We start from the raw sequence: 24,766 nt of genomic DNA, 5'->3' as shown, positions 1-24,766 counted from the left end.
CTCTGAAGTTAACTAGCAACGAATATACCCATTAAGTAAATCGCCGAAGGAAAAAATAAGACCTATTGAGATTAGTCAATAACTGTGGTAACGTCGATAATAATATTACAGATTATGTTTGGAAGAAAAATATCCGGATGGATAGCATGCCTAAATTCCTCCAGTTGGTGTATTAATTAGTGATTAAGATATAAATTCTAAGATAACATGGAATCTTAAAGTCGTACACAGAAATAACACAAATAATCTGATCCAGTTCAGACCAAGTTTAATGCTAATATAACAATTATGGGAAAAAATGGTTGGAAAGACTAGAAAAATCATTAAGGTAGCTCACATCGAACTGCAGTTACGAATAAGTTCTTACCAATGTCAGGTGGAACATAATAAAACACAAGAAGCAATACAACGAATAGCGGTTGAGGTGCAAGAATAAACTGGCGAAATACAAAATGCAATAAAATACAAAAGTGATATCGTCCTTTACAATTCGTCATTTGAAATGAAATGCATAATATATTAACTTTTTGGGCAGTCGAGGCTCCTCTTGTCTACAACACAGATGTAACGAATGATACATAGACAAAAGTTTATATGTTTGTTTGTTCCAAGTTAACGGAATTTGCAAGTTTGATGCGGCGCAGGAATATGTCGAGGCCGTTAGGCGTGATGAGTGTTCATACGCCGTATGAAATGAGTTTTTCCCCTGGCTCGAAACCAAGCACTTACTTGGTTTTGAATTTATTACATATCCCTTTTCTATTCACACATTCTTTTCAATTTGTTTTAATGTATAGTTTTAAAAAGATAAATTAGGCACTTGGCCTTTCATTCATGAAAGATGTCGCACTACTCTCTCAAAAAATCCCAATGCACGTAACCGGGGTTAGGCCCAGATGTTTGCTGTGCAGTTGCGTCATTGGTCTGTCTGCATTGCAGATATGGTGATTTACTCTTTAGTTTTGAATGTTTACAAATGTCGTATGGTACCTATGAAATAGATGTAAAGTATGGTCAGGATAAGTTGATATTTTCCCTACGTCACATGAATATGTTTTGAACCATTAAGTGACTCTTTTTTCTTGTACACTTATTAATGAATACACACGATCTAGTACCAAGCAAATTTCATTGCAAATTTCACAACCCGTAATTAACTACATTCAATGTTAAAAAGAAAGCTCATGAATTTACAATATTTTCAAATTTTGTTGTATGTTTTCATGTAATAGAACTAATGATTGGTGGATTGAACTTAAAAGTGACAATTTAAGCATATATTTTTAAGGAAACGAAGACTCTGTATTTTCGAACATGCTGACAAGATTTGTAATAGTCATTTGCTTAGTTTCGACAAGAAATTTCTAAACAAAATTGTTCTGTTTGTTTTCTTTTTATGTATTTAGTCGTAAGAATTTTTACATTTAAACAAATATACATTTCACTGAATGTGCCCCACTAATGTAAAAAGTGTCCGTAATATTGCAACATGATCTAATCCTTGTAAATTTATGTCACAGTCGAAACAGTTGCCGTTCTGAAAATATGTCTACCTTCTTGTTGCAAATATTTGTCAGTATTTATCATCAGATTTAATAAACAAATTAGATTACCCAGTAATATTAATAGACAGATTAGATTCCACAGTAATATTAATAGACAGATTAGATTCCTCAGTAATATTAATATATATATTAGATTCCACATTAATATTAATAAACATATTAGATTCCCCAGTAATATTAGTAGACAGCTCAGATTCCCCAGTAATATTATTATACAGATTGAAAGTTCCTCCGGTTGAACTTACTGTTAAAAAATAACAAAATTCGATAAACTTATTTATGAAACTCTGGAGCAGCAACTAGTTTTTGTTCAGCGTGGTAGTTTAGATGATTTAAAAGTGTTTCAGCTGGGTAATTTAGATGATTTACATTGTGGTTCATGTAGTTTAGATGATTTATATTGTGGTTAAGTTATGTAGTTTAGATGATTTATATTGTGGATCTATTTGGTAATTTGAATGATTAATACTGTGGTTCAGTTATGTTGTTAGATAATTTATAGTGTGGTTCCGTTTGGCAGTTTAGACAATTTGCAATGTGGTTCACTATGGCAACTTACATGATTTATACTGTGGTTCACTATGGCAACTTACATGATTTATACTGTGGTTCACTATGGCAACTTACATGATTTATACTGTGGTTCACTTTGATAACTTAGATGATTCACATTGTGGTTCACTTAGGCAGTTTAAATGATTTACATTGTGGTTCACTTTGATAACTTAGATGATTCACATTGTGGTTCACTTTGATAACTTACATGATTTACACTGATGTTCACTTTGGTAACTTACATGATTTACATTGTGGATCTTTTTGCTAGCTTAGATGATTTACATTCTGTGTCATCCTTGCTATATCTTCGAACGAGATAAATGGTTACGCGGTTCTGTATTTGTTGATTTTCGGTTTCTTAGACGTTTTCGTGAAATGTAGTATTGGCATAAATCATTCGATTCCATTAAATTAACCAGGTTGGCATCACTTTAAGAGTCTAATTAAACACAGGGTAAAACTTTCTCCAGTCATGAGTGTATTTCTAACCATGCCTTGAATCCTCACATGACTGCTTGAATTTACATACTTTTAAACTTTCAATTTAAAATTTCAGCAGCAAAGTACTGTTATCTCTCTCTTTTTCTGGCATGTTTCGCGTCTTTTTGCACACGAGCTTGATCTGAGAGGCCACTGTCAAACATTGTGTCCACAATATTGTTATTAACCTCAACTAATGCTAATGTTTCAGCCGTATATACCGTTAAATGACAATAACCTGTTCATCGCTACTTACGGTGATCCGCCCCCACCCCCATTATACCCAGCTATAAAACGGCAATGTTATCCAACAACACAGCTTTTCTTAAGGGGCAGCTCCCAAGTTATTAAGTACTTTTGAGAGAGTGACGTATGTAAGGTGAAGTTGTTTGGATTTAAAACATGCACAGTGGAGAGAATGTTGTCATACCTCTATGATACATTAATGTAATATGGATTAAAAAAAGTTGGATATTGTACTTTTGGAAAATGTACATGATCTAAACACACTGCTAACTAAAATGACTGATCCCTTGTGCTAAAAAGAAGCCTGAATTAGTCTAAAGTACACTTTCCATAGCAGCTATTAAAATATGGAAAATAAATGTTGCCAGACTAGACAATACAGCTTCTGAAAGTGCAATGAATGAATTACCAAATAAATTAAAATGTAAAAAATGTTATCGGTTCTTTTTCATACAATTTACCTCAGAAGTTCAGGAAGTAAAAATGACCAAGTGGAGCTAGCAATTTTTTGAAAGGTGCACATCTGGAGTAAGGCCAAGCTGTATACTCTATAAACGATATCACACCCATCAATCATACACCAACATAAAGGGAATTAAAGGTTCTTTGAATTATACCTAAATTGTGCAAGGATTTTTTTTAAATATTCAGTATAACCAGTGAGGAAAACCGGGGAAAATTCTTTTTCTTTAAAATCATAACCCTATGTAAAATGCGAAACTGTAGAGCGCCACCTAAATTGCAAAAATATATTGACATGTTTTAATAATATATTATGTATAGCGATACGTTATTCTAGATATTTTATAAGTTGACTGTTTTTGAATAGTTCAAGTTGTTAAAGGAGTTCCAAAATGGCTGTATGATACAGATTCACAGATTAAACATCTGTTTTAAATGGAGATATCTAACAACTGACAGTGGTAAAAATGCATTTGGATAAGTCAACAACTATGGTCACAAAAGAATGTGTGTTTTACAAGTCTGTTGAGTGATACATTATCAACAGCTGTACAGGAGAATAGAACGCAAACGTTATCGCAATATGCCACCAAGTTCATAAATTTTGACAAGTGTCATAAATAGTTGAAAGCGTTGTAAAACATGAAATTCATCAACCAGACCATCTGCTGTACAATATAAAATTACCGATTATTTATTGCGTCTTTGGCGAAGAGATCCGCATAAATTAGAAGACATTTAAACGATTAGGATTGTTATGCTGATCATACTAGCAGTATGATACAAGTCACCATGACAAGATCAACATATTAAAGAGCACTTTTGGGGTTATTTTCCTGAGAGTAATTATAAACTGTAAAAAACATCTACACAGTGACCTATAACGATATAGTACACATAAACTGATTTACAAAGAAAATACTGCAAAACAATGTTGAATAATTACTATGTCACAGATAATTCTGTTCATACAAATGAAAGATAAACAATTAACTGTCCAAATAAAAATATTGTACCATTATTTTATAATGTGTCAGTACAATCACACGTAAATCGTATTAAATAGAAAAATAAAATCATGAATTTCATTACGTTCTGACACCTGTACAACGATCTGAAGATAACAAATATTTGAGAAAGGAAAACACATAGCTATATATCAAATGGACCTTATCTAGAATAAAAGTTGAAAGGAATTAAATATCTGGATATCAATGCTATTTTTCAGCATCAGAACATGACAGTCAACAAGAGATTCCCGATGTAAATCCAACCTTACAAAACTAGACATATTATAAACCCATTGTTTTGAACGTAATATAGAAGCTAATACATGAATCTAGCGTAATGAGAGTCATGCGGACTGGATGCAAATGAACGTCAGATTGTTCACCATGTCGAGTTTACTAGGGTCTCTAAAATATTCATGCAGTAAAAAAAATCACCACGTAAACATGTAACAAACGTAACATGGTAATGCTAACTTAATATAAACAACATCAAAATATTATCAATGTCACCCGTATGCCGCATGGATCTTCTTAAATACAAGTATAAAAATCTACAGCAAAATAAACCTGTTTATATAACATTTAAGTGGCATTAAGCTCTCATACCACGTTAACCTTATGAAAAGATACAACAACTAATGCAATACTGGAGGTATCACGTTAGGAACAAGATAAGCATTCATTTCGTTAAGTCATTTTGCACCGATATTCGTCACAAATTAAATCCTATCACCATTTACTTTGATGACAGTTCGCATATCTTGATACACAAATCTGGCGTAAAAGTCAGGAATGGGTGTGTGTATTGACTGCATTGTCAATAAAATGGACATCAATTCAAACAAGTAGAAAGGGACTAGTAAAATATTTATATATTAAATCGCTTGTTGTTTGGAGAAACACAAAGTTCCAAGTTGATGACAGACAGATATACACACAGATACACATACCGTTTAAAGCCTCACCCTTAATACTCAAAAAAGGAATTCGTAACATAGGAGGAAAAATATATGTAATGATCCCATTGTTACTATTCTTATTGATGTGTTTTCGTGTCTGCCAGACTGAGTCAATACAAGGGCGAACGGTACGCTCGATGATTTTAAAATCATTCAGAAGCTGGGAAAAAAAAAACCTTGTTGTAAGCATTATAAGCCTTTTAGGTGAATATCAATTCAGCAAGTCAATTATGTATTCCTTAACGCACGCATATATGTCAAGATATGTTTCTAGAGACCATTTACCTTGCAAAATGACAGAAAGTATTATATCAGTCCAGATCAGATACAATAGTTTACGTTCCGTTAATAATGGATCATTGGGGGTGGGGGCATCTGGCATCCTCAACACAGCTTTTCGGTCCGATTATAAATAAGTTACAATCTAAAATCCAGCTTAAAACGTATTTATATGAAATAAAATATCACACGTACGTTCCAGACAGTTTTGAGATATATCTACTCTGACAATTATAATCTAAGAAATGAAATAGGAGACGTAGTTTGAACCCATAGCAACACAAACAAGTTTTGGTAGTAAGGTATTTAGAACATATACTTATTTCAAACTATATTTATGACTCATTAATATCATATTGAGATAAATCAATATTTTGTCGTTAAGATCAATTTTGGGTCTTTTCAAATCAATTTGGTTTCGTAAGAGAAATTTTGTGTCGTTACCACTATATACGAATGTTTAAAAGACACGCACATATACCTTGTTAAGCTTTCATTCATGACATGTGAGATAGAAGCAACAATATGGAAAGGCCGAAACTGTTTGAATGTCACCTATTGTCATTTTTCGTTGATATGTACCTATTCACAGTTATAGATAATCAATTTCAAGAAGGCATGCAAGTGGTGTTTTCAATTACTTATAAGTATGGATTGATGACTCACGCGTTGATATAACTTCGTAGTTGTTATGTAACTGTAAACATTTGTTTTGGCGACGGCTTGTCAGACTGTATGAACCCAATGTAACAGGGAGAGAAGATAACAGTTGCATAATTTTTAAATCATGTGCAACAATGTCCTACACAGTTAACGTGATCAATATAGCGTTCATATTTCTCGCATATTTGGGAGTTGTGTAGAGACTTTTAAAAGAGCCGAGATACGACCTATTGAGTACAAGTTAGCAGGAAATTACCATAAATAATATTTATAATATGACTTTCTGTTGCCCGAACAGGGCAGTAATTTATTTTCATTAACAATTGACCAGCACCCTTTCGTTAGAAGAATCAATTCTTAAAAAGAAAATAAGAAAATTGAATGAGTTGACGAGAGGTAGATGTCCGCATTGTAACGTTCATTTGATAATGAACATTACTAATTATATTCACATGGCGACTTCCGAATATGAAGTTAAGTTACAGTTAGTAAACAGATCGTCCAATGTGGTAAATTGTGCAGAGATGATATCCAGCTAGAAAAAGATGGAGACATCAAAGTTCAAATGGATGTGAAAATGTCAAACATAAACCTAGTCCCTTCTCCATGTTACAATTGTTTATCATCTTGTTCTTTATGTAGATTGGGTGTGCCTGTGCAGGTGGGTGGGGTGGATCCAGAAGGGAATCTGGGTGGAAGGGGGTACCTACTTAGTTGACCTCAATGATTGCTTGCTAAAGAAACATTTGCACTGGTGTGAAGTGTTTTAGCTCGCTAAGGCCTCCCCGCCCCATTCATTGTATATCAGACGTCAATATGTCACGTTTTCTTGTGTATGAGAGCCAGCAAAGTAACGACAAACGGACAGATGATCATGTAGTTGCTTGTGAAGAATTTCCCTCTCTCTTTTTAATTCTTTTATCTCATTTCTCAAGGATGTATTGGTTGACTCGAGTATATGCGTTTTCTGAAATGAAAGGGGAATATACTTATTTTGGTCATACGATCGTTCATCATCAGTACTCTCTTTTTCTCTCACTCATACACACACTCACATACAAATGCAGACACGTCAGCTTTATGTGATTTTAACTATTTACTCATGTATCAATACACGAAATAAACCTAATTAATTGATAATCAATTTCCATTGTCCTTACCCATATGGGTCAATTTCACAGAATTTACTAAATTACGATATCGTTAATCATTTCGGAGAGTCTCAGATCACTCATTCTGAAAGATTTGTTTACAAGCCACATACACACATTCGAAAGAAATTTTACAATATATACATCTGATACCTCTGAGCTTATTTCCACCGTTTCAAGCCGGCTTATATGTTTTATGAAGTCATTGGTATGTGAAACGTTTTCCCTTACAACACGGATCATGTTCAATATAGGTCATGTTCACTGTTTTTTCTTATCTTTTCTAACCTCTTTAGATTCTATCAGAGAAATTTCTAGACCACCTCCACCATTTTTCGTTTTAGACGCATTAGCTTACCTTCTGCAGTTCTGTTCCCTGTCGCTTCTGCTTTTCCCGGAATCTTCTAGCCGCCACTTTGTTCTGCAGTCTTCTCCTTTCCACCTTCTCCTTTTCTTTGTCTGTCACCTAGATATCGAAATAACAATAATGATAATATTAATAATAATTATAAAAATACCAGCGATAACAAAATTTATCCACAAAAATTGCTTGTGCGGCATTGTACATTAATTTTCAGCCAAATGGGAGCTTTAAAACAATCTTAAAACCTCTGACAAAGATGGAGAAAATATAAATTCTACCCATATATCCTTGACAGAAATTAAAAGCATGATGGTGTTATCGTGTACAAATATACCTCGAACTCCACAAATATTGCTTGTGCAACATTGCATTTTGACCTCTCAGCTGATTGGGAGATTTGAACCAATCTTGAAGAGTCTGACAAAGATAGAGAAAATAGAAATTGGATCCATATCTCCGTGACAGAATGTGAAAGCCTAATTGTGTGATAGTGTCTGAATATACATCGAACTCTGATCCTATAAATTCACTCGAGTGAAATTGTCAACAAGTCTTGTTTTAAAATTGCACACTAATTTTAAAATTAGTATTTTGGCAATTAAGACAGCTACCCTAGAGAATGAAACGAACTGCGAGAGATTATTTGGTTTTGACTGATTGATTGATTGATTGTATTTACGTCGCGTGCGCCCAGAAGGGCATGTGCGACGGGTTTATTCCCACACAGCGTGATGCTAAATGTTCCTGCGGGAAGGAAATAGTGCCACATCACCCAGGCTGTTATGGGTTCAAGGAGCACTGCTAATTTAGCCGTCAGGTCGTAGGACTATATGTCTCTAACGATCTGAATGAATGGCTTTCAAGAGTGGGAAAAGGCCCAACATACACTCATGTTAAGAATGAGTTGATTTCAGTCCGTATATTCTGTACTAGGTGTCGACCCAAACAGTATCTAACGCCCGTTGTGAATGGTCGCAACAACTACGTCACATCGGGACACCTAGCTTTAGGCTGGTGGAACTTGTTCCACATCTCCGCCGTTATACGATGTCCAGAGAGGCAAGAGGGCAAAGAACTCGACAAGCCAGCCATGGATGTCCTGCACTCCCAAGAACGTCAGTCCGTACTTAGTCAAATTTTGTCTAGTTGTACTAATGGACAATACAAAATGCTAATAATATGTTAGCCACCTGTACAATTGGGTCAAATCAAAACAAATTATACAGTTTTCCTACGTCCGAACAATCGTAACAATTCTAGTACATAGTTTACGTTGTAGATACCCCACAACGTTTTAATAAATGATATGTCTGAGCGGCATGTAAAATGTTTGGTCTCTATTAGGTCATAAAAGGTTTGAATTTTGAACCGTTGGATTGACGGATCAAGTTAGTGTATATAATAGTTTTATCGAAACGGGATACCAAGCCAAAATGGTATCTTAGCAGAAGTTCCCCGTTTGTCTTCTGCATCTTTGCATTTCTCAAGTACTTTTTCCTTTCAGGTAATTTCGGAGAAACGGTAGCTGTGTAGCGTAAAATTGTAGTTAGCTGCTTCTACTAGCTGCTGGACTGGGCAGTTCTTGTAGGCCTCTTGATATAATTGTGCAAGGATTCTTACGCCATAGTGCCACTCGCTATTCATTTATTCTTGCTTTTATTTATGTTAGGTGTTTCATGTTCGCATTGCACGCTTATTTGTGTCCGAGTGAGGCAAGGGAGGTAATGACCAGGAAGGCAGGCGACCATCTGCAGGCAGGAGTCCGCTCATTCCAGGGTACTGATCTAAATGGATGTACGTGCACGAATTTTGAGTTTTGGTTCTTGTGTCTGAAATTGTTTTAACAGATGACTTAGATTACATTGGATGGAAAACTCTGTGCTGCTTTAGTGTTAGTTTGGTCTGTATCACAAAATTAGGCCGCAGTATTACGTTGGCTGACTTTCATGTTAGGGCTAGGAAGAGAGCAGAAAAGAAGATTGTTATTAAAAAATATTATCTTTGTTTATTTTTTAAGGATATATTTGGGATTTAAGAACACTGGAACCTTTACTGAGTCCTGATATCCCTAGGGACGTATAAAAAGCACCCGTCTGTCTATGTATATTTATCTGGTTTTAGAGAGTATTTGGGTGGGTTACGTATGTTTTAGAGATTGTTATTTTTAAGCTAGAGAGACACCCTTGCCGAGCACTCAGGTCCCCCAGGACCTGTCAAAGGTGCCCATCTGCTAATGGAAATTTATTTTTAAGTGAGGTCGGGTTGTTTATTTTATAATTTTAGGGTGTTTTATATTTTTTCTTTTAGCTTGGATGTGTCTATGAATTTAAGTATGTTTTGGTAGGTCATATTTATGTTGGGGTTGTTATTTTTAAGAAAATCTGGGTACATTGTAGGGGATCCAATTTTGTGTTGAATTTTTTTAAATTTCATTCTAGCTTCCTTACATTTTGAGCAGTTATTGAATATATGTGGCAGGTCTTAAATGGTTTTGCAGAGATAGCAATTGATATTAGCAGGCATGGGTCCTAGATGTTTGCCAAAACTTCCTGCTAATTTTTTTTTTTTTTTTCCGGTTACGATGCGCTTGAAAATTTTTTGTTCCAGGCTGTTCACTTTGGGTGGTTTGATGGACCTATTGGTTTATTTTATAATGGAGTAGAGTATCCTGCCTTCGTTAGTGGAGTTCCAGTGCTCCTGCCATTTCTGTTTAATATAGTTTCTTGTTATGCCTTGGGCTTCTGTTATGCTATATCTGAGTGGGGCAAGGTTAGGGTTTACTAACATGTTTTTTGCGACTTTGGCGGCTACCTCATTACCAGAGATTCCTATATGCGAGGGTATCCACATGAATTCAACTATCCGATCCGCTGTGGATAATTCCTTAAGCATATACAAAGCTCTAGCCAAGAATTGTTCCCTTGATTTGGTGCTGTGAGATTTGATGGAATCTATTACACTGGGTCAATGATGATAACTGCGTTTTAAACATTTTGGTTTTAAATCCATTTTAATGATTATATTATTTCCCAGAACTATTTGGTGAAAGTAGGTCAGTGGTCTGGTAATCCGTATCTCATTTGTATCTTGAACTCGGGAATAACCACTGCAGCTGCTGTTCTGGGGGGGGGGGGGTCGGTTGTTTTGGATCCGTCAGTGAAACATTTTACGAAGCCAGAGTAGGTGTCTTGTATTTCCATTGCTACGATGGTTTTGAGTTTTGATTCTTGTTCTAATTTGTTTCCATAATTTAGTGACTCAAGTGTTGATCCTAGGGATAGGGTTTGTCCAAGGGGCGCGGTCAGGGAAGTGAGTGTAATTTTCTTTTCGAGCAATTGTTGACAGCTTTTGCTTGAGTTCTAGGATTTGTTTGCCACCGGGTGGGTTAGGAACTAGTTTGCGGCTAAACGGTTTGTTGCATTTGCTAATGGTTACTTTTGTAGCATGCGAGTCGGGGTGATTTGTTAATCGATTATCGGATGAGTATTTCCTGTCTTCTTATTGTTGATGTCAGTTCACCGGTGAGGACTTGAAGTTCGTCCAATGATGTCGATGGTAGAGTACCAGTGCAAACAGTTAATGCTTTCCTTTGGATGGTATCCAGTTTGTGCAAGTAATGTTTGTTTCGCTGAGTTGTAAACTTGTCATCCATAATCTAGCTTCAACCTTATAAGTGATCTTATAGATGGTTAATATGGTTTCTTGACTGGATGCACAGGTTGTCCCATTAAGATTTCTTAAGATATTAATATCTATATTAAAATTTTTAATTAGTTGTTCTATCTGGTGTTTCTAAGATAGGTACTTATAATAATAATAATAATGAGGACTTTGTAAAGCGCCTAATCTTTAGAAGCTCTAAGCGCTTTACAACATTAGACAACACCTATAACATAAAAAAAACATCTAATAATATTATTACAAAAATAAACACCATGAAATTAGAAAAACATTAAAAAATAAAAAAACATGCTGAAAATATTTCAGGTAGGAAACATTATTAGGTCTTTAAGTTTGTTCTTGCAGTCGAAATAAGTGCGTTTTGAGAGCACTCGTGAATGTGATCACTGTGTCTTTGTGTCTAGGTTCAGTGGGCAATTCATTCCACGTTGCTGGGCCCTGGTATGCAAAACAACGCTGTCTGTATGACTTTGTTTTCATAGTAGGAATAATGAATATACGATTGTCAGAAGAGGAGCGTAAGTATCTTGCTGGTGTTTTCTCACGTGGGTGAGATCGGATAGGTATGTTGGACTAGAGTCCGACAGTGAAACGTAGCACAGAGAACAAATTTTGTGTTTGATTCTGGATCGAATGCATAGCCAGTGTAGGGTACAGAGCAGCGGGGAGGTGTGCTCTGTTTGTGGTACTCTAAGTATGATCCGAGAAGCTGTGTTTTGAACTTTTTGAAGTTTCTGGAGCAGATATTGAGATGAACCAGACATAATTAAATTACAATAGTCCAGTCTTGAAAGTACTAATGAACACATAAGTGTTTTAGTAGCATCAACTGAAAGATATTTGCGAACTGAGCTGATGCGTCTCAGCTCAAGATATGCAGCCTTGCATATGTTCATGATATGTTGGTGCAATGTGAGAGTACTGACCAAAGTAACACCTAGGTTTCGTACGGATTGTGTGAATTTATTGTTGGTGTTGCTGGTATTTATTGTTTGAGGAAAATGATCTGAATCAGAAAGTCTTTGTATTGTGATCAGAATGGCCTCAGTTTTATCATCATTCATTTTCAGCTTGTTACATGTCATCCATGATTTCAAATCAGCAATGCACCTCTCTACACCTTGGATGGTAGCATCAAGTTCAGTTGGGTGGCTAGATTTGTATAGTTGAGTGTCATCAGCGTACAATTGGTGAGACACTGGATGATGATCTATGACACTTGAGAGCGACTGAGTGTACATAATGAAGATAACAGGTCCAAGAACAGACCCCTGTGGAACACCACAATATAGATCAACTGGGATGGAGTGTATTCCATTTGCAGATACAATTTGTGTCATGTTGAACAAGTAGGACTTGAACGACAGTAAGACTGTATCATGAATGCCTAATACATGCTGGAGACGGTGAAGCAATATATCATGGTCATCGATGAACATACCTAGGAATTTGATTAGCTAGTTTTGAATATATAAGTTGGAGTAAATTATCTGGTTATTGCGTTTAGGAGAGAAGATTATTGATATCGTTTTTTCATGTGAGATCTTAACACCCCATTTATCCTCCCATCTCCCTATGTTATCTAGGCTTTTCTGGATTTCTTTGACTACTTGATTGCTAGCAGGGTTTCCTGTCCTCCAGATACCGCTGTCATCAGCGAATTGGGAAATGTTAATCCATTTTGTCGCTAGATTGAGGTCAAGGTCGTTAATCGTGATTTTAAATAGCATAGGACTGAGTACACTCCCTAGTAGGGTACCGTTTTCAAGGGGGTATTCTTTTGCGGTGGTGTTTCCTACTCTGGTGATTATTCTGCGATCTGTTAGGAAGTTTCCGATCCAGTTATACATGCGTCCAGTAATTCCGAATTATATGAGTGTTGCAATGAATCCTTTGGTCCAGAGAAGATCAAACGCTTTTTCAAGGTCAAGGAAGACTGCTATACGTTGTCTGTCTGGTTTTCTTTTGGCGTTGAAAGCAAGTTTGATATCCGCTTCTAGTCTTGAAAGTTGATCTGTGGTAGAGCGCCTGTTACGGAAGCCACATTGGTTTTCTGATAGGAGTTTGTTAGCTTCTATGTTTTCATCTGTTGTCAAGGATTGTTTCAATCATTTTACATATGTTATAAGTGAGGGAGATGGGACGATACGAGTTAATATTATTAGGGTCTTAATCTGGTTTAGGGATTGCGACGACAATTTCTTGTTTCCAGGTGAGTGGTAGTTTTCCACTTCGCCAAATCTGATTGAGCAGTTTTAGACCCTAGCGCTAGTTTCCATTCGTATAAGTGATTTCGGAATTTAAATCTGAGTTCTTGAAACTAGGTCTTCAAAAAGGTTAGGAAGTGTGGTTTCAGCTTTTTATCTGTGTTATTGGAAGTTCCTAGCGTGATTGGCATTACTGTTCATGGCCGAGAAATGGTTAGCAAGTAGGTTACCTTTGTCATAGTTGGTTGTAGCATTTTTCAGCTTAGGTGTTAAATTGATAGCTTTCCCTCGGATAGATTTTATTTTATTCCAGACTTGTTTAGAGTTAGATTTAAGGATCACTTTGGAGCAGAAGCGTTGCCATGGTTTTTTTTTTTTGGCTAGTTTTATGATCCCTTTAATGTGTTTTTCTTCGTCTTTATATAGGATGAAATCTATTGAGTCTCTTGTTCGCCTTTATTTGTTAAGTGCTTTTTTTATCTCTATTTGCTTTTTGACATTGATCATCCCACCATGGTACTGATTGTTAAGTTTGAGTGTTTTTTTGTTGTTTTTTTTTTGGGGGGGGATATTTAGGGTAGCTGCATTAAGTATAGTATTAATTACATTGTCATAGAATATTTTTATATTTGGGTCTTCGAGCTCGTTCGTATTAATAGCGGCTAGTATGTTTCTAAAGTTATTCCAATCAGCTTTATCATATCTCCATTTGGGTGGGGCTCGTTCTGAACCGATATTTGGAGGGAGATTGTGATGGGAAAATGGTCACTATCTAATGTGGTATCTTGATCAACACTCCCAGTTTGTAAGTTGGGCTAGTTTGGGTGCGCATATAGTAAGATCGACTGCTGAGAGTGAGCCATCCTCAGGATTAAGTCGAGTTTTAGACCCATCATTGAGTATAGTTCGGTTTGATTCAGCAATCCATTATTTAATTAATTTGCCTCTTTTATCCCTTCTACGTTTTCCCCATAGTTCATCGTGAGTATTGAAGTTGCCACAGATGATTAGGTTTCCAGACTGGTTAGTGGAGATTTGTCGATAAGACTCTAAGTTGATTGGGTTGTCATTGCCTCCTGGATCATATATAATAGGTATTAGTATACTATTTGATCCAATGTTGACTAATACAGTTTGAATTTCAATTTTGCTATTTATGTCTATTGGCATTGGGATCGTTAATGTTTCAGAGTAGGGCAGGGAAACAATTAGAAATATTGCCAGTCCTCCTCCTTTTTTCCCATTGCTACGACTTTTGAATATGCCTGGTGATTTTAGGTACATGTTTCGGATTCTCTGCTAAGTGTGTTTCCTGGAATCAGATTATGTCAGGTTTATTGACTGCATTAATGATTTTGTGCATCAGTTCAGGTAGGTTTTTGGTAAGGCCCCTGCAATTCCATTGCCAAATAGAAAGGTTCATTTTAGTTGTGTTACCCATTGAGATTGGTGGTGGTTGTGGTTATGATGGTGGTCTGAGGAGTAATTGTGAGTTTAGCATGATAATGTTTGGTGTTCTATTATTTTTTCTAATGTGGGGCGTCTGGTGCTGTTAGATTTAATTATCTCTTTAAACAGTTAAATTCACATCTGCCATGCGATGATGTTTTGATAACTTTGGTAGGGGGTGTATTACTGGGGTTGTTTTTTCTATTGTTATTACTTTGATTTTTTCCTGATTGCATTCCTGCTGATTTGGTTTCAGGTTTTGATACCGTTTGGGACAGATTAGCTTTGGGGGGTTTTTTGCAGGTGGATTTTGTTTTGTTGTGATTGGAGTTGAGATGTTAGGTGACGTCCTTTGTTCCAATTTGATAGATGTTGTGTTGCTGTTATAAATAGTTTTTTGGTTTTTGGTTTTTTTTGCTGCCTGATCCGTCAAATGTTTAGCATTAATGAGGTTAATATTTTGATTTTCTTTGATAGTACAGAGGCATTCAGATGCTCCGGGGTGGTGTGGTTTTCTGCAGTTGGGGCATTTGGTAATTCTCCTTTTACACGCCTATCTATGTTGGCCCCCTCAGCGGCCGCATCTATATCTGAATCGACATTTGGTGGCGTAATGTCCCCAATGTTGACAGTTGGTGCAGAATCGGGGATTGTTGACAAGAGGTTCTAGACTGTGTCTTACTCCGAAAGAACCTAATTTTATCAAGGTTGCAATTGGTTCTTTTGACACTAAATCTGTTTTTTGTGGTGGGTAGTCCTTTACGATTATTATGTTGGTATGCCTTTACTATTTTCGCACCATTCTGATTGAGTTTTTTTAGGCAGAGCTTGGTCATTTAGATCGTTATTATATCTTTTGAGTGTTAGTACTGATTTGAAGATCGTATTTAGGAGTGGTTTGGTAGTTTTGTTGTCTGTTTTTGATTCAGAGGGGTTTTTGCTGTCAGGTTTAGTTGGATTATTTTGTATTTTGTGGTGCCTTCGATTTTAACTCTAATGTGGCATAGAATTTCCAGTTGCAGGAATTTTTCCACTTGGTAGACCGTGCTGCAGTGAACAATTAGGCAGCCAGTTTTTGTTTTAATTAACCTAAATAGCCCACGGTGTGGTCTGGAAAAGATGCATATAATGCTGTTGTTGCTTAGGTGGAGCAGTAGCTTGTCCCTACTGCTTATGTATAGCGTATGCTCCAGTCAATGAAATATTGGTTTTACTTCCTGGTTGTTGCCTGGGGGAGAGGGTTTGTTAGTACTTGTATCCTGTTTCCCATTTTGGGTTGGAGTGGTGGTGTTTTTTTCTCCATACGAAGCTTTCCTTTACCTAAACAGGTTACTTCTTCCCTGGAGCTGTCTGTAGTAGATGGATAGTTGGGTTTGTGGGGTTTATTTTTAGGTACTGGCTGTTGGTTTTATTTCCTTGACTGATCCCTCGGCCTCGGGTTTGGCTGTTGTGGATTGTTTATTTTTGATTGGTTTATTCTTTGAGACATCCTGATTTCCATTATTGTTGGATTTTGCTGTGTTGACTGTTAAGGGGCGGGTAGTAGTTTGCTTTGTAGTTGTAATTGAAGCTGTTACGTTTAGATTGGTTGCTGAATCGTTTACATTAGGTTGGTTTAGCTGTGGTTTGGGTGGGGTAATAATGGCTTTTGGTTCATTGCTTATCAGGATGTCAATTTGTGTTTTGGACTGGGGAATTTCAAATAGTTTGTATGTTGGTAGTGTTGATTTGACATCTAAGTGTTGGTTCAATGGGTGGGGGGGGGGGGCATTATGTGTTCCACGTATAGTGTGGGTATTGTGTCATCTAATTCTTCATATTCAGTGCGCTTGAAGTGTACAGGTGAGGTTGGGTCAAGATCGTTCATTGCTGCGATTAACAGACTGTGAGTAGCTGATACTGAATGTTAGATTTTTTTGGATTTGTTTTATTGAAGGACTCAAGCTAGTGTCTAGTTGTCCTTTTTGGATTGAGGAATAGTTTTCTATTTGGTTGGTGAGTGACATTTTTCTGATATTGTTACGTTGACTATCTTGTTTTTTTCTGGCGTTGAGCGCCATTTTTTTTTTGTATACTTGTATTGAGCCACATTGTCTAGTTGTTTGTCTAAGTGGGAATAATTATTTGTTGCTATTAAGTTGAGACCTTTCTTTTGTACATTCCTTAGGTTTGGAAAGTTATAGTTTTAGGTTTAGTGAACTTTGTGTATAGATTGATTTCAATTGAGGGTTTTTATTGTAAATGTTTCTTTTATGTACTGTCTTATTTAATTTACCATGCAAGTTGGATTGCTAATTAATATTGTAGTAAGGTAGAGCTATCAGTTATATGTTGTAGGTATTAATTGAATTTTGTTTATTTAATTAGATTTTAACTTTTGATTAAATAGTTCATTTTTGCTTAGTGGAGATGAGATAAGTGGACTTGTTTTACTTGTTTTAGGATAATGGCGATAATGTAATAAGATTGTTATTGTTAGTTAAGAGAAAATAGAAATATATAAGGGTAACGTTAAGAGTAATGAGTTTAAATATTCATGTGATTTGCTGATGTTTATTATAGAAACTGGTGTCGAAAAATGAAACGGACATTAAATGTGTAATAAAGCGGTCACTTTGTAGCTACACGCTGAAAATAAGGAAAGATAAAAATAAAATTCCAACAAAGAATTTTCATCACCAGCCTATTGAAATCAGAACTGTAAGATTTATATTAACATTGTACGAGTGTTAAGATACCTCGGCTTTTGGTTTTTCAGTAAAGTCAACCACAAGTTCTTCCTTTCCCTCTGACAACCTCTTGACCTGAATTTTGTTTTTTAATTCTTCTTTTATTAGCGGCATCATATCGTTGTCTTTTATCGCCTTCACCGCTGCAGCACTTACACTGGGATCAACAGCACTTAACTCCGTAAACTCGGGGAATTCGTGCAATGTTAAGGGCAGTGCACTTGCTGCCGATGCTTCGCAATCAGTCCTACCGTCCATATAAAGTGTCACGTTGACAACGGAATTAGATCTTTCGTACATAGTTCAGACTGAAATAAAGAGATATTATATGCGTCAATTCATCCACGAAACAATCAGTAAGATTATAATAATAATAATAATAATAATAATAATAACAATTTTAAAAATAATATGCTTTACATTAGCCTTGCTTTCCTCTTTCACATTTTGCTCTCTCTCAGACCTTCTCCCCTCCCCAGGAAAGTACAAAAGGCACTCTCTACTTCTAGTTTATCATCTTCTATCGACGTTTTTTGATCTTAAGTAACCGGTATATTTTATTATTTCGTTCTATTGCTATAGGTATATCAAAATTATATGTAAAATATGTATTGATATTATTTGGGATGCAACCATAACTTGCAGATTGTATTTCAGCTGCAGATATGGCTTCAAATTGATGAAAATGTCGATAAAAGTTGAGTGGGATTTGAGATCCATCATTTCAATCGCTCAGCAAGAGTTCGATTAAATCGGTCAACAAATGCCTGATCGCGATGAAGTACGGTATGTCCTCGTCTGATACTGACGTTATGACCTATCCAACAAATGACTTCGTCCATTCATCTCTCTGATTCTAGACCATTTTCTTAGTCGTTTGCAGACTTTAAAAAAAAGGCCCAAAATGAAAGTATCTTTGCCAAATTGACTTTTGATAAGATGGCTGTCGAACCCTTCTTAGGCATGTATATGTGGCGGATTGCCTGACTAAAGATAGCTGGAGATCTATACATCGGGTAGTGACAGTGACGTTAGTAAAAGTAACCATTTATATTCTGACTGTGCAAGGAATAAGAAAATCATTGGTAGGTTTAAGAAGGTATTGACACTGTTTGCTTAGTCGGCAAAAATCTCTGAATCTTAAGAACTGGGCTACGTATCTATGAAAGAAAAAACAGACGGATACGACAATACTGACAATGTGATCCATTTTATACATTCATTCATTTGAAGGCCGCTCCGGTGGCTTGGTGGTTAGAGCGTCCACCCCGGAGGGTTCGAACCCCTGCCAAGTCATACCAAATACTTCAAAAAATGGTACTAACAGCTGCCTCGCTAGGCGCTCAGCATTAATAGGTTAATGTTTGGACTGGTCGGCCTGGTGTCAAGATAATGTGACTGAGTGGGACATCATGCTACATGTCTGCGGCATGGTGCCCCAGTGCTAGACATAACTGTAAAATGTCACACTACAGACATCGTTGCGATATGACTGAAAATTTTTTAAAGCTACGTGAGAAATCTAAATCACACTCATACAGTACTAGGTAATGTGACTGTAAAATATTTATATGAACCTGGTGAACTTGACGGTGGTAAATTAAAAAGAGCAACTGATCCTATTTGGAGTGTGAAGACATATAACATTTCCAGCGTGGTAAGATCCATGGGTAGACCTGCAATATATAGGTTAGTTTCAGATGCGCCTCAGCGTGGATTTGTACGTGAATAATTACAAGTAATTCCTGAAGGCACAATTACCACCGCGTTATCTTTTGTGAACCTGCGCCTCGACGTTGATTACATTCAAGACACGTCAGCATCACATTTTTGCGTGTGTGACCAAGACTACTATTTATTCTATCTACGGTAAACTGTCTTGGATTATTATTTGAATACTGCCACAACATTACTGTGTTACAGCTTGCACAATAATTATTATGTTGTTTTAATGTCATGATAAATTCAGCGTCGAGATCAAAGTCGCGCTTTTTTTGCCACATTGTTTATAACAAAAAAATTTCTTAATACACAATTATGTCAATGACAGCTACTCGTCTGCGATATTTGTTACTTTTACTGTATACTCGTCAATGATATTTTTCACTTTGATTCAGCGACTAATTCAAGATACCAATAGAACAACAAACCTGAATTTTTTCTTCGGGTTCCAAAACAAATATTTCTTCGTCGTTTTTCTCCAACATCACTAACTCAGATTCAGAGAAACCAGTTAGTGGATAGCGCCGTGAAATTGTGGTAGATATCATAAATGTCGTAGTGCCGAGTAATGAAAATCTATATAAACAGGTAACCTCACCTCGATGCTTGATGGATTTATTAAGTGGTGTCCATAATGCTGATCCAGACTCTACTGTACATATTACACTGTCGATGATCTTTTTATGTCAGAAAGTTTAATACCGATAAATGTTGGCTTTCCAAAGAAATCATAAACAATTCCCTTTATTGTTTTGCGAACATTTCTAAACGTTTGTACATGATTAGAGTATTCAGATCTAAATGTGGCCATTCTATCGTTGATTGCCATTAACGAGTTCATCATTGGAATATAGCTATCATCGACGCATTTCTTCGTTGCAGCGTCATCTCTTGATTCTGGTTCTCCAAGACCAGTCATTTTATTGTTAGTCATATCGAAAGAACCAGTCATTATATCACCTACGGTTAATAAACTATCATTGAGCTCAGTTCTGATCGTGTTGTTCTGACTGTCTACCCATCATCGTCTGATTTTGGTTCTCTCACATTAATAATTGTATTTTTACTAATATTGAGATCGCCATACATAATATCTCTAATTCTTCTAATGCGTCCAGAAATATTTCCCGTGAATAATATAACTGATTCCTCCGAATTTTAAATTTTACCGTTTTTAGTAACCACGACTAGATTATCTTCGGTCGCATCTGGAACCCGCAGAATAATATATGTCAACGGGATATTGCTCGTCTTTAATCGACCTTGTTTATCCTGAAAACAACGACTTCATTTTGGTCCACATTTGTGAGACTCAAAAGATTAGCGAGTTCATCACTGACCTCATCAAGGTTTGCATATTTAGATAAGTCGTTTTGTTGAGTTTTACTCAGGCGAGAAGATCTTCCATAAATATCTACCATTATGCTTTTAAGATTATTCCATGACCTGTTGTGTTCCTTAGTACCATCGCAGCAGCAGTTCCAACATCACCAAGTGCAGCTGATTTTAATGATGGTATAGCTGCAAGAAGTGGAAATATACCACTCGTCTTGACTGTGTCTTTAATGGCACCCGCAGGAAGAATAAGACTAACGCCAGTCTTTGATTGCTTGGAGTCACTGAAGTGCCTGAAGTGACGTTCAGTCAGTGATAGTTTATTTCGACCACCTGCGATTTGATCGTGTTTTAGTGTTATTTTCGTTCCGCATTCCCTTGCTGATTTCGATTGAATCTGACCAGCAGTAAGAGTAACATTAACGTGATGATATGACATTGCAACATCGTGAGAGATTTAATCACTGATCGCTTGCGATCCAATTATATGTTTTCTACTTGGGCATCAATAACTCTCATTCGTTCACCAACACCGATAAATAACATTGTTTTGCCTGAGAGTATAACAGCGATTGCTCCGTAAGCACCGGAAATAACTGTTAGGCCAGTTATTATTGGTGGTGATCGTGCTACACAAGCTCGGAAGTGCATATCAACGACAAACATTTCCTGAATCAATCTAAATGTTCGAACGGAAAGTAATACATTGGATAGAGCGTTGTAAAATCACCCTGGGATATCTGCAAACCAGAATCAACATTCTGACCCACGCCCCATGTCATCAACCGATAATAGCATGTGCTACATGATTGCGATCAAAACTCAATATTGTCTGTTGTCTGTTGTCATCGTCAACCATGACAATGTTGATTTACCACCTTGACCTATAAAAGAGAGTAACCGTTGTTCTTATTCGATTGATGGAGTCATTACTGGCATCCACAAAGAAAGATTGTTTAGTCTTACTATACATACACCAACTGCGCCGGGTCGCCAGATTGCATCATTGTCGTTGTCTTTCCTAACAGGTACAACTGTATACTTGGTTCCAAAAGTAACCTTCCTGATATGTCTACAAAATCAAAATATATGTGATAGTGGATTCACACATGAAAATTCTTCTTCATCATTTCAGATTAATCTACGTGCGGAAACTCCTAAGCTGAAAACTGGATTAGCATCATGAGCCACCTGCCAAACATCAGCATCAGCGTCGCCGTTTCTTGGTCGTCTTATATTACACTGTCTGCTTTCTGGATGATAATTAGTATTATTTTGCAAATATCTTTGACGGACTAGCTAATCTCGAGTAATCGTCGTTGTATCTTGCAAGGCCAAGTATCGTCGTGGCAATAACAACGTTTTCCAATCATAATTCAATATGTCTTCCGTCAACCATTTATTTAGCAGTTTTAAATAATGCCATAATGCCATTGTTAACAAAACCAGGTTGATCACCAATTCTGATTCCTGTACCATCTGCTTGTGAAAGTCTACCTTCTACTTCAATACTTTATAGCGTAAGAAATATCGGTTTGTATACTGAGCTTGAAGTTCGATTCGTCCACGCTGATTTGGCTCTCGTGCGTCAAAAAAAAAAAAATTTTGATAATCGCGCGTAGATTCATCTCTGGGAACTGGCGTATCCATGTCAAATACTAGATCAGATACAAGTTTAAACATTGTATTATAATTGTTATCGTTTAACACGAAACCCACTTCCTGCTATCAGACTAGCAGTTATATTTGTTTCTTTTTCTGACAGGCGTACACCAGCCAACTCTGCTAGTTTTTGATTTGTTGCTTGGTTGATTATTTTACCAACATTTGCAGGTATAATATAAGTGCTGGGCAATTGTACTGGTTAAGGTTTTCGTCGTATTAGTTGTGTTAGTCTATTCTTGATTGATGAGAATACTTTACTAGCAACATCACCACCAGTACACAAATACTTTCTCATTTACATCCTTTATCTCAAACAATAAACATCAGCGACACCAACATTAAATTCACACAATCAGTACGAAACCTAGGTGTTACTCTGGACAGTACTCTCCGATTGCACCAACGTGTCATTAACATATGCAAGGTTACATATCTTGAGCTGAGACGCATCAGCTCCATTCGCAAATATCTTTTAGTTGATGCCACTAAAACACTCGTGTGTTCATTAGTACTTTCAAGACTGGACTATTGTAACTCAATTCTGTCTGGTTCATCCAATATCTGCTCCAGAAACTTCAAAAAGTTCAAAACACAGCTGCTCGGATCATACTTAGAGTACCACGATCAGAGAACACCTCCCCTCTGCCCTGTACCCTATACTGGCTATCCATTCGATCCAGAATCAAACACAAAATTTGTTCTCTGTGCTACGTTTCACTGTCGGACTCTAGTCCAACATACCTATCCGACCTCACCCATGTGTACACACCGGCAAGATACTTACGCTCCTCTTCTGACAATCGTATACTCATTATTCCCACTATGAAAACAAAGTCATATGGACAGTGTTCTTTCGCATACCAGGGTCCAGCAACGTGGAATGAATTACCCACTGAACGTATACACAAATACACAGTGATCCCATTCAAGAGTGCTCTCAAAACTCACTTATTTGGACTGCAAGAACAAACTTAAAGACCTAATAATGTTTCCTACCTTAAATATTCTCAGCATATTTTTGTTCTTTAATGTTTTCTACTTTCATGATGTTTGCTTTGTAATCATATCATTATATGTTTTTCATCTTATATATGTCGTCTAATGTTGTAAAACGCTTAGAACTTCTAATTATTATTATTACCAATACCTTTATCACGAACAACGTCAATAGCTTTCATTCCCAGTTGATTTGCAATCCGTATTGCTTTTGGGGCTATCTTTCTTAATAGACCATGAACAACATTAGCGAATCCATCATCGCATATCGTTTTATAGGTTGGTAATCGTGACTTTATCACCCTGACCATGATCGGTTAACGTTGAGCATTATGTATGATAATCTTATTTTATTGTCACTGATCTAATTGCATACCCTCAATCACTTTGATAAACATAAACGATTTCATCTATGAGACACCGATAAACATCAATATTCACGTTACCGCCTATAAATAATACCTGACAAATACCAACGGCTTCATTAAGTATTTCTGGGGAATTATTACCGGCTCGTCTTATTCCAGTCAAAACTTCCAGTCTCTCAACATCAGCTAGGACGTTATTTAGACAAAGTTTATCGGGTAACGGAAGGGTTAGTTTGTTTGTTTGTACACTGCCAGTTGCAAGACCTTTTCCGAATTGTTTGCCTAGTTGTTGTAATACTAGCTGTGGTTCTGTAACCGTGTAAGAAAGTTATCTCTTCCATGGATAAATGCAATATATTTTGTATTACTATTTCGGGCCTGATCGATTCCATAGTGTAAGCATTGGTACCAGTTATCACGATTTACAGTACCATTAACGTACTCAGAGTTCAAAACTCTTTCTTTTTGATCAAAACTTTGCACGGTAAACGAAGATAATTTTTTCACGCTTTCTATTTTTGTATAAAGCAATAGTATTTTCACAAATTTATCATGCACTTCAGTTCAGACACTCGCTTGTTCTGGTTCTGATTCTGATCCTGACAATATTACCAAGTATTTATTGTGTTTGTGTTTGTGGTTGAACCGCATCTATTTCACCTGGAAGATTTCTTAGAACATTTTTTGTTTGTTTAGTTCTTTCTGCTTTTTTCCAGCTCCTTTAGCGGTTTACTCCAACGTGGGAAGAATATCTTTGGTAACATTTTTTACTCCTTCGTAACCGGATTAAATAATTGTTTTGCACCTTCTAAAAGTTCCACCTGAGACTCCTGACGCGCTTGTAGTTGTTGCTTGACATAATCACGGACTGGAAGAC

General features: G+C 36.5%; 1 protein-coding gene across 4 annotated transcripts in view; it reads right to left on the bottom strand.

Moving 5' to 3' along the window:
• Window positions 1–227: 227 nt before the first annotated feature.
• The window catches only part of LOC149781600 (cyclic AMP-dependent transcription factor ATF-3-like), a 148,001-nt gene continuing 123,462 nt past the window's right edge, over window positions 228–24,766 (bottom strand). For all 4 annotated transcript variants that reach the window (XM_089935653.1, XM_089935650.1, XM_089935651.1 and 1 more), the window contains 3 exons: window positions 17,813–18,111; window positions 7,732–7,839; window positions 228–7,189 (listed from right to left, as the gene is read on the bottom strand). In XM_089935653.1, the coding sequence (XP_089791779.1) occupies window positions 7,034–7,189; window positions 7,732–7,839; window positions 17,813–18,103 (555 nt within the window). In that variant the 5' untranslated portion in view covers window positions 18,104–18,111 and the 3' untranslated portion in view covers window positions 228–7,033. The remainder of the gene's footprint in view (window positions 7,190–7,731; window positions 7,840–17,812; window positions 18,112–24,766) is intronic.

The sequence above is a fragment of the Sinohyriopsis cumingii genome, chromosome 15 (assembly GCF_028554795.1).
Source record: "Sinohyriopsis cumingii isolate HCF-2022 chromosome 15, ASM2855479v2, whole genome shotgun sequence".
NCBI classification, from domain to species: Eukaryota; Metazoa; Mollusca; class Bivalvia; order Unionida; family Unionidae; genus Sinohyriopsis; species Sinohyriopsis cumingii.
The sequence above is the reverse complement of the archived record's forward strand: the minus strand, read 5'-3'. Positions and strand labels throughout refer to the sequence as shown.